Below are 13541 nucleotides of genomic sequence, written 5' to 3' on the forward strand. Positions count from 1 at the left end.
CCCCCCTTTATATACGTGGGAGGGGGCACCCCAAAGGCACATCAAGTCTTCTCTTAGCCGTGTGTGGTGCCCCCCTCCAAAGTTACACACCTCGGTCATATCGTCGTAGTGCTTAGACGAAGCTCTGCGCCGGTAACTTCATCATCACCGTCGCCACGCCATCGTGCCGACTGAACTCTCCCTCGTCCTCAACTGGATCAAGAGATCGAGGGACGTCATCAAACTGAACGTGTGCTGAATGCGGAGGTGCCGTACGTTCGATGCTTGGATCGGTTGGACCGCGAAGACGTTCGACTACATCAACCGCGTTATTAAATGCTTCCGCTTTCAGTCTACAAGGATACGTGGACACACTCTCCCCTCTCGTTGCTATGCATCTTCTAGATAGATCTTGCGTGATCGTAGGATTTTTTTTGAAATACTGCTTTCCTCAACAGTCTTATGGTCTACAACGATGACTTCCCGGCCGCTACTTCTATAAGTTCCTGGGTTTAAACAAGTTTTCTCCATTGAGACGGAGACTCAGAGGTAACATTAAGCTTTGCTTATGACGCGCATGTCGGTGGACACATGAGGAAGAATATTTTGACAGACTAAAAAGTTGGATGTGTTTCTTCTTCTTTTGTAAGAGTATGTTTGTAAAGACTTGTCATGCTTAATATATGACCTTAGATCTTTTCGCAAAAAAGGTTAAGTGCGTTGTCATCTGCGAAGATTTTTATCAAAATGGCTAGAGATTATGTGAAAACGACATCTGACCGCTACCTGATGGAAACTAATGGAGCCACTCATACGATGTTAGGATGACGAAGAAAGGGGATGACCCACTAGATTTCCATGTACTTACGTTGGACTATTATGACTCGTCTGGTTTGCAGTGATTTTGTTCAAGGATTCCTACAGTGTTCTTTTTTTTGATATTTCGTTCTAAGTTGCTCACCATATGGGCCATGTGGTGGATTCCTATAGGATTTCAACCCCGAGGATTTTTTTTCTATGTATGACATTCGTTTCACATGAATGAAAGGTATTAGGTTCCTTAGAGTTTTTCTTTTGAGACGGTTCCTTAAGAGTTGTGTCCATTTTAGCTTACAATCTAAGAATTTTTAGCATTAGGTTAGACCTTAAAAAACCCTAAGAATTAAAGCGAACAGGACATTATAATCCTTTAGTTTTCATATTTCTGTAACTTGAAATTTATGTAAGCCTAACGAGGCATGCGAGCGAGCCTGAGCTAACGGCTGATGCCAGAAAGAAGAAATGAGAAGAGGTAATAACTTGCGAAAAGAAAGACAGAAGAAATGAGAACAGAACCGCGCACGAGACAGAGAGTCGACCCTACTTCCCCCTCAAAAAAGAAAAAGAAAAAAAAAAGACCCTACCTGGAAGCCGCCGCCCGCACCTCCCCCCGCACCCCCGTGACCGTGAGCAAGCAGATCGGTCAGAGAGCGGAGAGCCCCGCTGCTCCGACACAGTCCCCACTACCTCCCACAGCGCGCGAGGCAGGGGCCGAGGCAGAGGGCGAGGTGCGCCGGCCGGTCTGCCACCCGAAGCTTGGGAGCCCCCGGGCGGGCGGCTTGGTCAGGAACGACCGGCCGCGACCAGCCCCCTTCTTCCGCGCTCGCGCTCGTGAGATGGGGGGAGGAAGGGTTTGGGGCGAGGTCCCAGGATCCCGCTAGGAGCCCCTTCCGGCGTGAGGTACGGACTGTCCCGACCCCCTTTATTCCCCGTCTCTCTCTAGTTAGCCCTGTAATCGCCCAAGAAAGACAAGGTCACACACTGCCGGCCGTTGGGATTTTATGGGCGCTTTGCTTCCCAAATTTCCCGAGCGGTCCCTGTGATTCCATTGCCAATCGCTAGAGCAATCAATGGCCCATAGCTTACTGGGTTCTGATAGCAGTTGCCCTTTGTCTCCACTTCACTAGTACTCTACTTTATTATACAAGGAGAAGTTAACGTCCCTGTGCAAGCTTGGGATGTTGCAGGGCGTTTCAAAGCTGTGATGGAGTTAGCATCATGTCCTTCCAATCAGTTTCTCGTGATGATAACCCTCTTATTTATGTGACCTTGAAACCCAGAAGTGAAAAAAAACTGATTTCGGTGGCAAAATTGACTTGAATCATGGGCATTTAGCAAACTAATTCCAGACGGAGGGAGTATAAGTCAGTCAAATGTGTTCAGTGCAAACCCAAACATCTATTAAGATAAATACCAGTTTCTGTGTTTTCATCATGAAATATAGCTTCCCTGTACTCTTTAGGTATTGATTGGTGCACATCTATTTGTTAATGCAGTTAAGGTGGTTTTTTGGCATTTTCCATGTCATCTTTGGTAAAAGAAAGTTGTTATCACCACAATAATTTGCTTGGTGATATAGAAATGAAGCACAATCTAACTAAGTATTTCAATTTGCTTATTTAGCCTATTCTAGCTAGTTTTTTTTTCTTTTGTGGAAATCATTCTGACTAGTTCATACACGGTTATTAATGTCTTATGGGTATGTTGACCCAGGGTTCTGGTTACCGAGTGTTGGTGCGATGGACAGCCTTCAGAGTGATCCTTATACAAGGAGCAGCTTGCAAATGCAGCTCATTGACACCTCCACATCCTTCGAAACTAGCAATTTGGATTCGGTCAAGCATGAGGTTCCCACCCCTCAAGTTGGCATGACTTTTGAGACAGTTGATTTGGCATACCAGTCTTACCTAGAGTACGGGTACCGTGCAGGCTTTGGAGTTTCAAAAAGAACTTCCCATAGCGTTGATGGGGTAAAATACCGCGCAACATTTGTTTGTTACAAAGGTGGCATCGCTAGGATTAAGCCCGGGCTTAAAGCTCGAAGAAGACTTGTTGCGAAGACTGGCTGCAAAGCTATGATGGTGGTGAAGTATAACGCAAGTGAGAATCATTGGGAAGTAGTGTTTGTTGAGCTGGAGCATAACCACCCATGTAATCCTGAAATGGTCAGATTCATGATGTGTTTTAAGGATCTTCCTGACTGGCAGAGGGAGCACCGACCATTCAATGCGAAAACTAGATTGAACCCAAAGATTCATTCTGGTAGAGGCAGGCCACCCAACCAAAACAAAGATTTCATGGTGAGGTCCTTCTCTCAGTCTAATTATTCAATTGAAGCAGCTGCCAAGTGTGGGAAGCTGAGATTTGCAGAGGGTGACGTTGAGGCATTATTAGTCTTTTTCGATAAGATGCAAGCTCAAAATTCCAACTTCTTCTACAACTGGGACATGGATGATGAAGGCCGGCTTAAAAATGTTTGCTGGGTCGATGCAAGATCGAGAGCTGCATATCAGCATTTCAGTGATGTTGTCTGCTTTGATACTGTTTATTTGACATACCAGTTTGTCATTCCATTGGTTGCTTTTCTTGGAATCAACCATCATGGCCAATTTGTATTGTTAGGATGCGGTTTACTGGGAGATGAGTCTCCAGAGACTTTTTCATGGTTATTCAAAAAATGGCTAAAATGTATGAATGATAAAGCACCTGAAGCAATTATTACCACCCATTCAAGACCAGTAGTCAAAGCAGTCTCTGAGGTATTTCTAAATACTCGTCATAGATACAACCTTTGGCACATAATGAAAGAGCTTCCTGACATGTCTGGAAGAGTTGAGGATAAGGAGGCAATTAGCCTGAGAATGAAAAAGGTAGTCTATGACACCATTACAGCAGCTGATTTTGAGAGGGAGTGGGTTGAGATGGCCAATCAGTACAAGCTTCATGACAATCGTTGGCTCACAACCTTGTTTGAAGAAAGGGCAAAATGGGTGCCAGCATATGTGAAAGATGCTTTCTGGGCTGGTATCTCTACTGTTCGCCGCAGTGAACGGTTGGAGGCCTTTTTTGATGGATATATTACACCAGAGACCACAATAAAGATATTCATTGAACAATTTGATACTGCTATGAAGCTTAGGTCCGATCGAGAAGCCTATGATGATTTCCGTTCTTTTCAGCAAAGGCCACAAGCCCTCTCTGGTCTGTTGTTTGAGGAGCAATTTGCAAATGCTTATACTATAAATATTTTTCAGAAATTCCAGGATCAGTTAAAGCAGCTGATGAATGTGACTTGCACTGAAGTCAGTAGGAATGGATCGATAGTGACCTACACTGTGACCGTCATTGGGAAGGAGAGGAAGTTTGACTATAGAGTGATGTATAATAGTGCCGAGAAAGAAGTGTGGTGTATCTGCAGGTCACTACAGTTTAAAGGTATTTTGTGTAGCCATGCTCTTGCAGTCTTGAAGCAAGAGCTTGTGATGCTAATACCTTCCAAATATATTCTTGATCGATGGAGGAAGGACTATAAATGCCCCGAGGAATCTAAGGAAACTCCCATCCCACCAGAATCGGCAAAAGCAACAGGGAAGGGCACAAAACCGGAAAATGTCCGTGAAGATAAAGTGGACAACCTCTACAACGATGGCCACCAGTACTTTGCTGACATTGTGGAAATGGGAGCAACTGATCCTGATGCAATGGAGTATGTTCTGTCTGTGATGAAAGAAGCTAAAGAGAAGGTACGAAGGTTTGAGGAATCCCGAAAAGAGAAAAGGCCCGAAGGAAATCCAGTTTCTTCTAGTAAGAAAGGCGCCAAGTCTGCGAAGCCGCCATCTGCTGAAGATGTGGGAAACAGCACATCTGTGTCGGCACCTGCGAACACAGCAATGGCGACAGTGGCACCAACAATGATGGTGGCAGCCGCTTCAGCAACTCTGGCGGCATCTACACCAATGCCAGTGCCGTCATGTACACAAATGTCAGTGCCACCAACAATGATGGCTATGGCTACCACGTCGGCAGCTGTCCCACCAGGAATGTTTTTAGTACCGATGCACCCACATATGGTTTTTCCACCCTTCACCCCTGGATTACCAGCAGCAGTACCACCTGTAGCGCCACCTCCAGCCCCAACAGCCAATGCGGTGGGCGTTGTTTCCAACCCCACGAAGAAGAGAAAGAAAAGAAAGGGGAATAGTTGAGCTTGGGGTCAAGTAAGCTATTTTCAGCCTGATGTTTTTTACCCTTTTTTTCAAGGCGGCCACAAATCAATTGCTCATGTTATTATCTTTAAATTCTAGGGTTAGAAAGAGTTTTGTCCCGTGCATGTTATTGACTTATCACCGTTTGCTGCTGCAGGATGAGCTGCACTTGGGATTGCCTGCTGTACATTATCTCGCCCTTGGCTTGGAACCACTAATCTTAGTTAGCGCAGCTTTGGACTGCCTACTGTATACATGATCAGCCTTCTGTCGGATGTAATCTTATATGTAGCGCGGCTTCTGAATGTTAGTCTGCTTCTGATCTTGTGGATCACGATTTGGTGGAGGCTGGTACAACCCTTGCAGACTCTTATGTTGCTGGAGATTTCGCCAAATTATGTGATCACGCCGTATTTATGGCCAGCCACCGATGCCTGTTAGGTTCTTGTTAGGGAACACACCAGTATGCTCATCGTACATAAACTCATCATCTGTTATGCTGTGGGTACTGAAGTATGGATCGCCTGTTTTGAACCCCCATTATTTCTACTCCATCCGTTCCTAAACATTTGTCTTTTAAGAGATTTCAAATGAAGTACCACATACGGATGTATATAGACATATCTTAGAGGGTAGATTAACTCGTTCTGCTCCATATGTAGTCACTTGTTGAAATTTTTAGAAAGACAAATATTTAGGTATGGAGGGAGTAGCAGGAATGTCCAAAGTAGATAGATAGCTGTGATCCGTTTTTGTTCCGTGCCTTGCAGTTGTGATGCAATGTAATTTTTGGCGGTGAGGCCGAGATGCAATTCTGGTCTACTAATCTGATTGTGGGTGCATGTCTGCATGATAAAACACAAAATCGTTGTTCAAGTGGAAACGAGCAGGAGATGGCGTCACATCGTCTCGTTCGCCGGACAGTAAAACGCGGCGTGTTCCAAATTTCAAACGAGATAAGCTTGCCCCATGCCATGACGCAGCGAGAGAGAGCCTGGAAGTCCATCTAGAAGAGCCAGAGAAGAGTCCCAGCCGCCCAAGTTTCAAGCCGCGCGACCGGCCCGCCTGCCTTCCCCTCGTCGGCCGTGGTAACTGACACCTCTCCCCTTCCCACGCGAACCCACCCAGCAGGCCAGGCCAGCGCGGACCGCCCCGCACTCGCACCCCCGCGTGTCGGGCCTCCCCTGCCGCCGCGTGCCCGTGCCCCGTCCCACGTCACGGCTCCCCCCGAAGTCCCCAAACCCGCCCCCGCCCCCGCCCCACCCCGAAATCCAAATGAAAACCACCCTCCCCGTCGGCTTCCAACTTCCAACCACTCTTCCCATTACCGCTTCTGATTTGATCGATCTTCTTACCGCTTCCATCCATTCCACCAGCGATCAGAGTGTAAGCTAGGCTCTCCACAGCAGCGGCAACGCCACCATGCGGCTGTACGTGTGCGTGCTCGAGGCCCGCGACCTCCCGGCGCCGCTGGACGGGGGCGGCGAAGGATTTTACGCGAGGGTGAAGGTGGGGAGGCAGCGGGCGCGGACGCGGGCGGTGGAGCTGGCGGGCCCGGGCGGCGCGGCGGCGTGGAACGAGGAGTTCGCGTTCGCGGTGGGGGAGGAGGAGCACGAGGTGGTGGAGGTCAGCGTTGCGCGGCGCCGGGAGGAGGGGGCCGGGAGGGAGGTGCTGGGCAGGGTCAAGCTGCCGCTGCCGCCCGCGCAGGCCGCCTCCGCCGCCAGCAGGAGGCACTCGGTGCCGCCCACCTGGTTCACGCTGCACCCCAAGCACCGCCGGAAGGGCCGCGCCGCCGATGCCGCGGACTGCGGTGCGTGCTGCACCCATTTTCTGCTAAACCTTTTTTTCTTTGCGTGCTGTAATTTCGGTAAATTCCTCCTCCAAATGGTCGGTGCGCGCGGCCGCCTTCCGGGCGAAGCCACCTGTATTGTCTGCCCCCTCCCTTGCCAAATGCCGCACGCAAGCTCGCCAGCGATGAGCACGCTCTCACGGAATGGAAAGTCAGTGCCTGTCATCGTAAGTCACTCGAAAGTATCACCACCTCGAGCGTACCGGCGACGTCTCTCTCACGGATGAGACATGAGAGACGGGCGGCATGTGTAGTGGTGATAGAGTAATCACGCACTAGGCCCGGCTTTTCTGCCTGACGCATACAGCCTTCTGTCTGTGCTGGTAGTTTTCAGACGCGATATCCACCGACAATTCCATATTTGTCCGGAGAATTCAGGCTCAGTAAATACATGTGGAGTATATGTTACATCTTGCGTGATGATTGCATTTTGTATCATCTTCGTTGGTCAATTGTATGTTGATGATGATTTTGCTTGTGTATCTTCCTGCCAGGGAAAATTCTCCTCACATTCTCACTCTATGGAGAGAACAGTGACAATACCGTCATCCACTCATCTCCCTGTCCAAGCTCCAGGAGTGGCACAGATGTGGAAATTGAGAGATCAGACTGCAGGGAACATTCAGGCGCCAACGGTGTGGTGCTTGATTCCGCAAGGAGTTCTGCAGTGGAGCAAACTTCTGTAGATAATTCTGACCGGTCAATACAAGCAGATTCCGATACAGTTTCTGAAGATGATGGCCTGATAGAGCCTGGTGCTGCAGCAGCAGCAGCAAAGAGCGCCCATGACAGTGACGCTGAGCCGTCCGTTTCAGATGCAAGCTTTGAAGAAGCCATGGAAACCATGAAGGCGGCGAGTAGTACACCAGACATGCCGGATGATCTCGGTAGTGGCGTAATGTTTGATCACACTTACCTCGTGGAGGCGAAGGACTTGAACTCTCTTCTCTTCGGACCTGATTCCCAGTTCTCCAAGGACCTGCGTGAGCTGCAGGGTACCACGGACTACGACGAGCAGCCATGGACATGGAAGAGCCAGGACCCTCCCAGCTTAACCAGGACATGCCGGTACACGAAAGGCGCAACAAAGCTCATGAAAGATGTCAAAACCATCGAGGAACAGACCTATCTCAAAGCCGATGGCAAGAATTTCGCCATCATGACTCGGGTTCGTACCCCGGAAGTTCCATTTGGGAACTGCTTCGAGGTCGTTTTGCTCTACAAAATAACCCATTCCCCTGAGTTGTCACCAGGTGAAGAGAGCTCACGTCTGACTGTATCGTATAATGTGGAGTTCCTCCAGAGCACCTTGATGAAAAGCATGATCGAGGGAAGCGTTCGGGATGGACTCAAGGAGAACTTCGAAAGCTTTGCAGAGATTTTGTCTCGGCATGTGAAACTGGCTGATGCCGCGGGGATGGATAAAGAGCAGCTGTTGGCGCCGCTGCAGACAGATCGCCAGTCACATATCAGACTTGCTTACAAGTATTTCTGCAATTTTACCGTGGTCTCGACGGTGATAATGGCAGTGTATGTTCTTGTGCACATCCTTCTGTCTAGGCCAGGACCACTTATGGGTCTCGAGTTTAGTGGTCTGGATTTACCTGACACATTTGGGGAGCTGATCACATCAGGCATACTGGTTCTTCAGATGGAGCGTTTACTGAATATGGTATATCATTTTGTACAAGCAAGAATACAAAGAGGTACTATGCTACATTTCAACTTTACAACTACTGCATCTCTCTCTCTCTCATGCACAAACCTGCGACCGAACTTGTCAATGTCATAATTGTGCTACGTCTGAAACCACCTTTTGTCGCAGGAGGTGATCACGGGGTTAAGGCAAATGGTGACGGTTGGCTATTAACTGTAGCTCTGCTAGAGGCCACAAGCTTGCCGCCTGTTTCTTGTGGATCAGTAGACCCTTACGTTGTGTTCAGTTGTAATGGTATAACGAGGACAAGTTCTGTTCAACTCCAGACTCAGGAACCTCAATGGAATGGTTAGTATATTTCACTTGTTAGCCCACATTAACACACTTCACACTTGTCGAAAACCTAGTAGCTTTGTCTGATGTATGATTGATTGACTTGTGACTTAACTGAAATATTGCTGCAGAGGTAATGGAGTTTGACGCCATGGAAGAGCCACCTGCTATGTTGGATGTTGAGATTTTCAATTTTGATGGCCCATTCGACTTGGCAATCTCACTGGGACATGCAGAAATTAACTTTCTTAAGCACACACCAACAGAACTAGCAGATATATGGGTACCACTGGAAGGAAAACTAGCCCAGACATGCCAGAGTAGGCTACATTTGAGAATATTTCTTGAGAATACTAAAGGATCTGAGACATCAATGAGAGATTATCTTAACAAGATGGAGAAGGAAGTCGGTAAGAAGGTATTGTTCGGTTAACTTAACTTACCTACAGATGTCAACTAGTAGTAACATTTTTGACAACCCGAGTACCCGCATAATTTTACTGCAGTTACATGTTCGGTCACCGCATAGAAATTCAACATTCCAGAAGCTTTTTAGTTTGCCTCACGAAGAGTTCCTTATAGCAGACTATGCATGCTCCTTAAAGAGGAAATTGCCGTTGCAGGTAAAATTGTTTGAAGTTGCTATTTGTTTTTCCCTCCCTGCATTTACGATGTTTCGTGGTTTTCTGGTATTAGGTCAAGAAAGAAAGTTATGTTATTTGTGGATGATTCTTAGATATGTTCAGAATTTTCTCGCAAAAAATAGATATGTTAATAATTTAGTTGGAAGGTTTGATAAATCAAGCCTCATGGTGAACACTGTAAGTTGTATTGGTTATGAATGTTCATTTGTAGTTGCTCTGCTGCAGGGAAGGCTATTTTTATCAGCCAGAATAGTTGGTTTCTATGCTAATTTGTTTGGGCATAAAACGAAATTCTTCTTTCTGTGGGACGATGTCGAAGAAGTTGAAGTGTTACCTCCATCTTTCACAACAGTAGGCACCCCATCATTGGTGTTTATGTTAAAGAGTGGGCGTGGGCTTGATGCCAAGAATGGTGCGAAGTCGCAAGATAAGGAAGGGAGGCTGAAATTCCAGTTCCATTCATTTGGGTCGTTCAACAAGGCTAGCAGGTTTGTATTCTCCAATACTTCATTGGTGTCAAAATAACTAGGTTGCCATTGATGAAAACCTGCTGCTTCTTTTTAGGACGATAATCGGTCTGTGGAAAACAAAATCTTCAGCTATTGAACAGAGGGCTAAGCTGGAAGAAGATCATGGAGATGAGAGCCATGACGATCTTGACGACGTTCAGTCTGTGTTGAGCATTGGAGACGTGACCCTCTCAAAGGAGTATACAGTGGAACATCCTATTGATGTGAGATCTCTATTGCTTCTCCTCCATTTCCTTCTTCTATATGGGTCTATATTTTAGGGAGTTGAAAATTCGGCTAAAACCTCTTACAATCCAACATTTTCATTTTGTATGCCGGCACTGCACTTCTTTGTAGAATGTGTTACAAAACTGTAGTAAAATCAATTCCAGACAGCTGAATGTATCCAACGGCTATCCTTTGATTCCTCGTTGGCAAACTTGCAGGCAGATTTGCTGATGGGGGTGTTCGACGGTGGCGCCCTGGAGACTCGGACGATGAGCAAGGTGGGGTGCCTCGACTACACGGCGACCCCGTGGGAGGAGACCAAGCCGGGCGTGCTGGAGCGACACGCCAGCTACAAGTTCAACCGCTACATGTCCATCTTCGGCGGCGAGGTGGGGAGCACCCAGCTGAAATCGCCCTCGGAGGACGGCGACGGGTGGACGGTGTACGACTTGATGACGCTCCGCAACGTCCCCTTCGGTGACTACTTCCGGGTGCATCTGAGGTACGACGTTCGGAGGGTCGCGTCGTCGGAGCCGGAGCCGCCGAGCTGCCGGTGCGAGGTGCTGGTGGGCATCGAGTGGCTCAAGAGCAGCAAATTCCAGAAGCGGATCGCGAGGAACATCTGCGACAAGCTGGCCCACAGGGCCAAGGAGGTCCTCGAGGTGGCCGGCAAGGAGATAGCCTCGGCCATGTCGGGCTAGGTGACCGAGCTGGAGGATCGGGCGTTTTTTGTTCACCATCTTCCGGCAAAGCTGCGTGAAGCGTAGCAGCTTAGTCGTTACCGTTTCGTAGCTGACGGAGACGTGACACGCGCGAGCAGCAGTGCGCTAACACCCCAATACCGATGCATTAGTGCCTACAAACTTATACAGAAGTAAATAAAAAGAGCGGAGGAAATCTTCTGTGGGAAAAGTATGTAGAGTATATGAAAGCTATGTCGCAGAGAAGTGGCAAGACGGCTGTCTGGCGCAGCGTTGTGCGTTGCGGTGACACTGGGAGAAAAGGCTTTGCGGCGTCGTGCGTCGGCAACTTCGTCTCATGGAGTTAATTGCACAGAAGTACCACAATTCGGGCATCACATGCAGATTGGTACCACGATTGCTAATTTTTGCGTGTCAGTACCAACATTCGTCCAAATTTTTGCAAATCAGGCTAAAACGCGTATTTATACGTATTGACAGTGTATCTGACAGTTGGGGCCCGTCTGTCAGGTGCCGACGTGGCATATTTTTTGCAAAAGACCCCCTTGCTTTATACGTAATCACATAAATACCCGTTATTTTTGCGGGAAAATGTTAACCGTGAGAGAATTTTTTTTGCTCGGACTTGTTCGAAAGCTTTCAACGAACTGGACAAATAAATAAAGTAAACGAAAAATCGCGCGCGCCAGGTTTCGAACCTGCGACCTGCGGCACGCGGGCGTAGCGCGCTAGCCACCCGGCCAAAGGACTGCTCGTGTTTTATCCAGGCAGGACATTATTTATACAATAGCCGAACGCTGGCCGGTAGTTGGGCCAACTAAGGCCTGTAATTGTTTTTTCGTTTCGCCTTTTACTGACGCGCGTGCTGGGCTCGTTCGCCCGGATTTCTTTTCTATTTATTTATCGTATTATGCTTTTTTTTTTCTGGTTTTGGTTTATTTTTAGGTTTTTCTTTCTTTCTTCTTTTATTCACTGGGTTCGTTTTTCTTCTGTTTTTAACATACTTACTAAATATTTTTTTAGATAGGCTTCAATACATGATGTTTTCACATACATGATGAACATGTTTTCGAATTTGCATGAACATTATCTTAATGTACGCTGAGCACCTTTTCTGCGTATAGTGATCATTTTTTAATGCTTGATGAACTTTACTTTGCAAACAGTGAGCATTTTTTAATATATTGAACTTTCAGGTTGAACATTTTTTTAATGTATACGATGAATATTTTTGTAATTTAGATTGAGCATTTTTTAATATATACGGTGATCTTTTTTGTAATATAGGTTGAACATTTTCTTAATACATGATGAATTTTTTTGACAATGTGTATTTGAGAAAATGTTCAGCATGTTTTAAAAACTTATTGCGTAAAATCATTCTAGCATTTGGAGAAACACATCAATTTTTTAATAAAAGGTTCACTGTTTTAGTGCACTAATATGTAATCACAAAAAAAATATTAATATTATGATTAAAAAATAAGTGATTCAGGGCACGCAGCAGTGCTGGGCTCGGCCGCCGGCCAGCGTGGCTACTATAATATAAAGGAGGACCCGCCTGTAACTTAACATGAGCGTCGCTGTGGCCTGGTGGCTAGCGCAATCCGCCCGCGTGCCGCAGGTCGCAGGTTCGAAACCTGGCGCGTGTGATTTTTCGTTTACTTTATTTATTTGTCCAGTTCGTTGAAAACTTTCGAACAAGTCCGAGCAAAAAAAATTCTCTCACGGTTAACATTTTTCCCGCAAAAATGACAGGTATTTATGTGATTACGTATAAAGCAAGGGGGTTTTTTGCAAAAAATATGCCACGTCGGCACCTGACAGACGGGCCCCAACTGTCAGATACACTGTCAATACGTATAAATACGCGTTTTAGCCTGATTTGCAAAAATTTGGACGAATGTTGGTACTGACACGCAAAAATTAGCAATCGTGGTACCAATCTGCATGTAATGCCTGAATTGTGGTACGTCTGTGCAATTAACTCCGTCTCATGGGCACTCGTTTGGGTAGATCTGGTGATGACGACGCCTTGTGGAACGTGAGCAGCACTTGCGCCTGCTGTCTTTTCGAGTGGTACTGGTACCTGCCGGTGGGATGCGGGTCGGGAGTGGTCGGATAGTTTTAGAACAACTCCCACGCGCGACCCAAACGGACGCTCAACGCGTGTTTTGTTAACACTTTTCATGGTATTCTGCTGGCGTGCACTTTGAGGTATCGTCCCGCTAAAGTCTATACTCGCTGATCGACACTTACCCATCAGTGGTGCATGCCCAGTTTGTCACAAGGGGCCTGAAGATATGAAACACTTGCTGTTTCAATGTGATTTAGCACGGAGCTTGTGGTCTGGTTTAGGTCTAAGTGACCGTATAGATCATGCGATGCAAGTGGACCGATCTGGGTCAGCAATTATGGAATTTATTCTCACAGAACCAGACTTGCCGTTGGAGATTATGCCAAATGTAACCCTGAAGGAAGCTGTGGCAGCAGGAAGCTGTTATATATGGTGGCTGCGGTGTCGCCACACCCATCATGATTCGTGTCTCCCTACATCTTGATGGCCTGTCTCAATCATGAGCATTGTCGGGAACTACAAGGAATTTCTCACGGACGA

The 13541-nt window shown here is 47.0% G+C and overlaps 2 protein-coding genes across 2 annotated transcripts; both read left to right on the plus strand.

The window, feature by feature from the left end:
* The first annotated feature begins 1399 nt into the window (after positions 1 to 1399).
* LOC119355473 (protein FAR1-RELATED SEQUENCE 6-like) lies at positions 1400 to 5557 on the plus strand. The gene is made up of 3 exons (XM_037622278.1): positions 1400 to 1698; positions 2512 to 5015; positions 5161 to 5557. Exon 2 carries the CDS (start codon positions 2538 to 2540, stop codon positions 5001 to 5003), a length of 2466 nt encoding a protein of 821 aa, XP_037478175.1. The 5' UTR covers positions 1400 to 1698; positions 2512 to 2537; the 3' UTR covers positions 5004 to 5015; positions 5161 to 5557.
* A 757-nt stretch (positions 5558 to 6314) lies between these two features.
* On the plus strand, positions 6315 to 11417 carry LOC119357969 (C2 and GRAM domain-containing protein At5g50170-like). The gene is made up of 8 exons (XM_037624719.1): positions 6315 to 6813; positions 7347 to 8558; positions 8678 to 8857; positions 8974 to 9260; positions 9349 to 9465; positions 9712 to 9974; positions 10051 to 10219; positions 10442 to 11417. Exons 1-8 carry the CDS (start codon positions 6426 to 6428, stop codon positions 10922 to 10924), a joined length of 3099 nt encoding a protein of 1032 aa, XP_037480616.1. The 5' UTR covers positions 6315 to 6425; the 3' UTR covers positions 10925 to 11417.
* Positions 11418 to 13541: the final 2124 nt, after the last annotated feature.

The sequence above is a fragment of the Triticum dicoccoides genome, chromosome 2A, assembly GCF_002162155.2.
Source record: "Triticum dicoccoides isolate Atlit2015 ecotype Zavitan chromosome 2A, WEW_v2.0, whole genome shotgun sequence".
NCBI lineage: Eukaryota > Viridiplantae > Streptophyta > Magnoliopsida > Poales > Poaceae > Triticum > Triticum dicoccoides.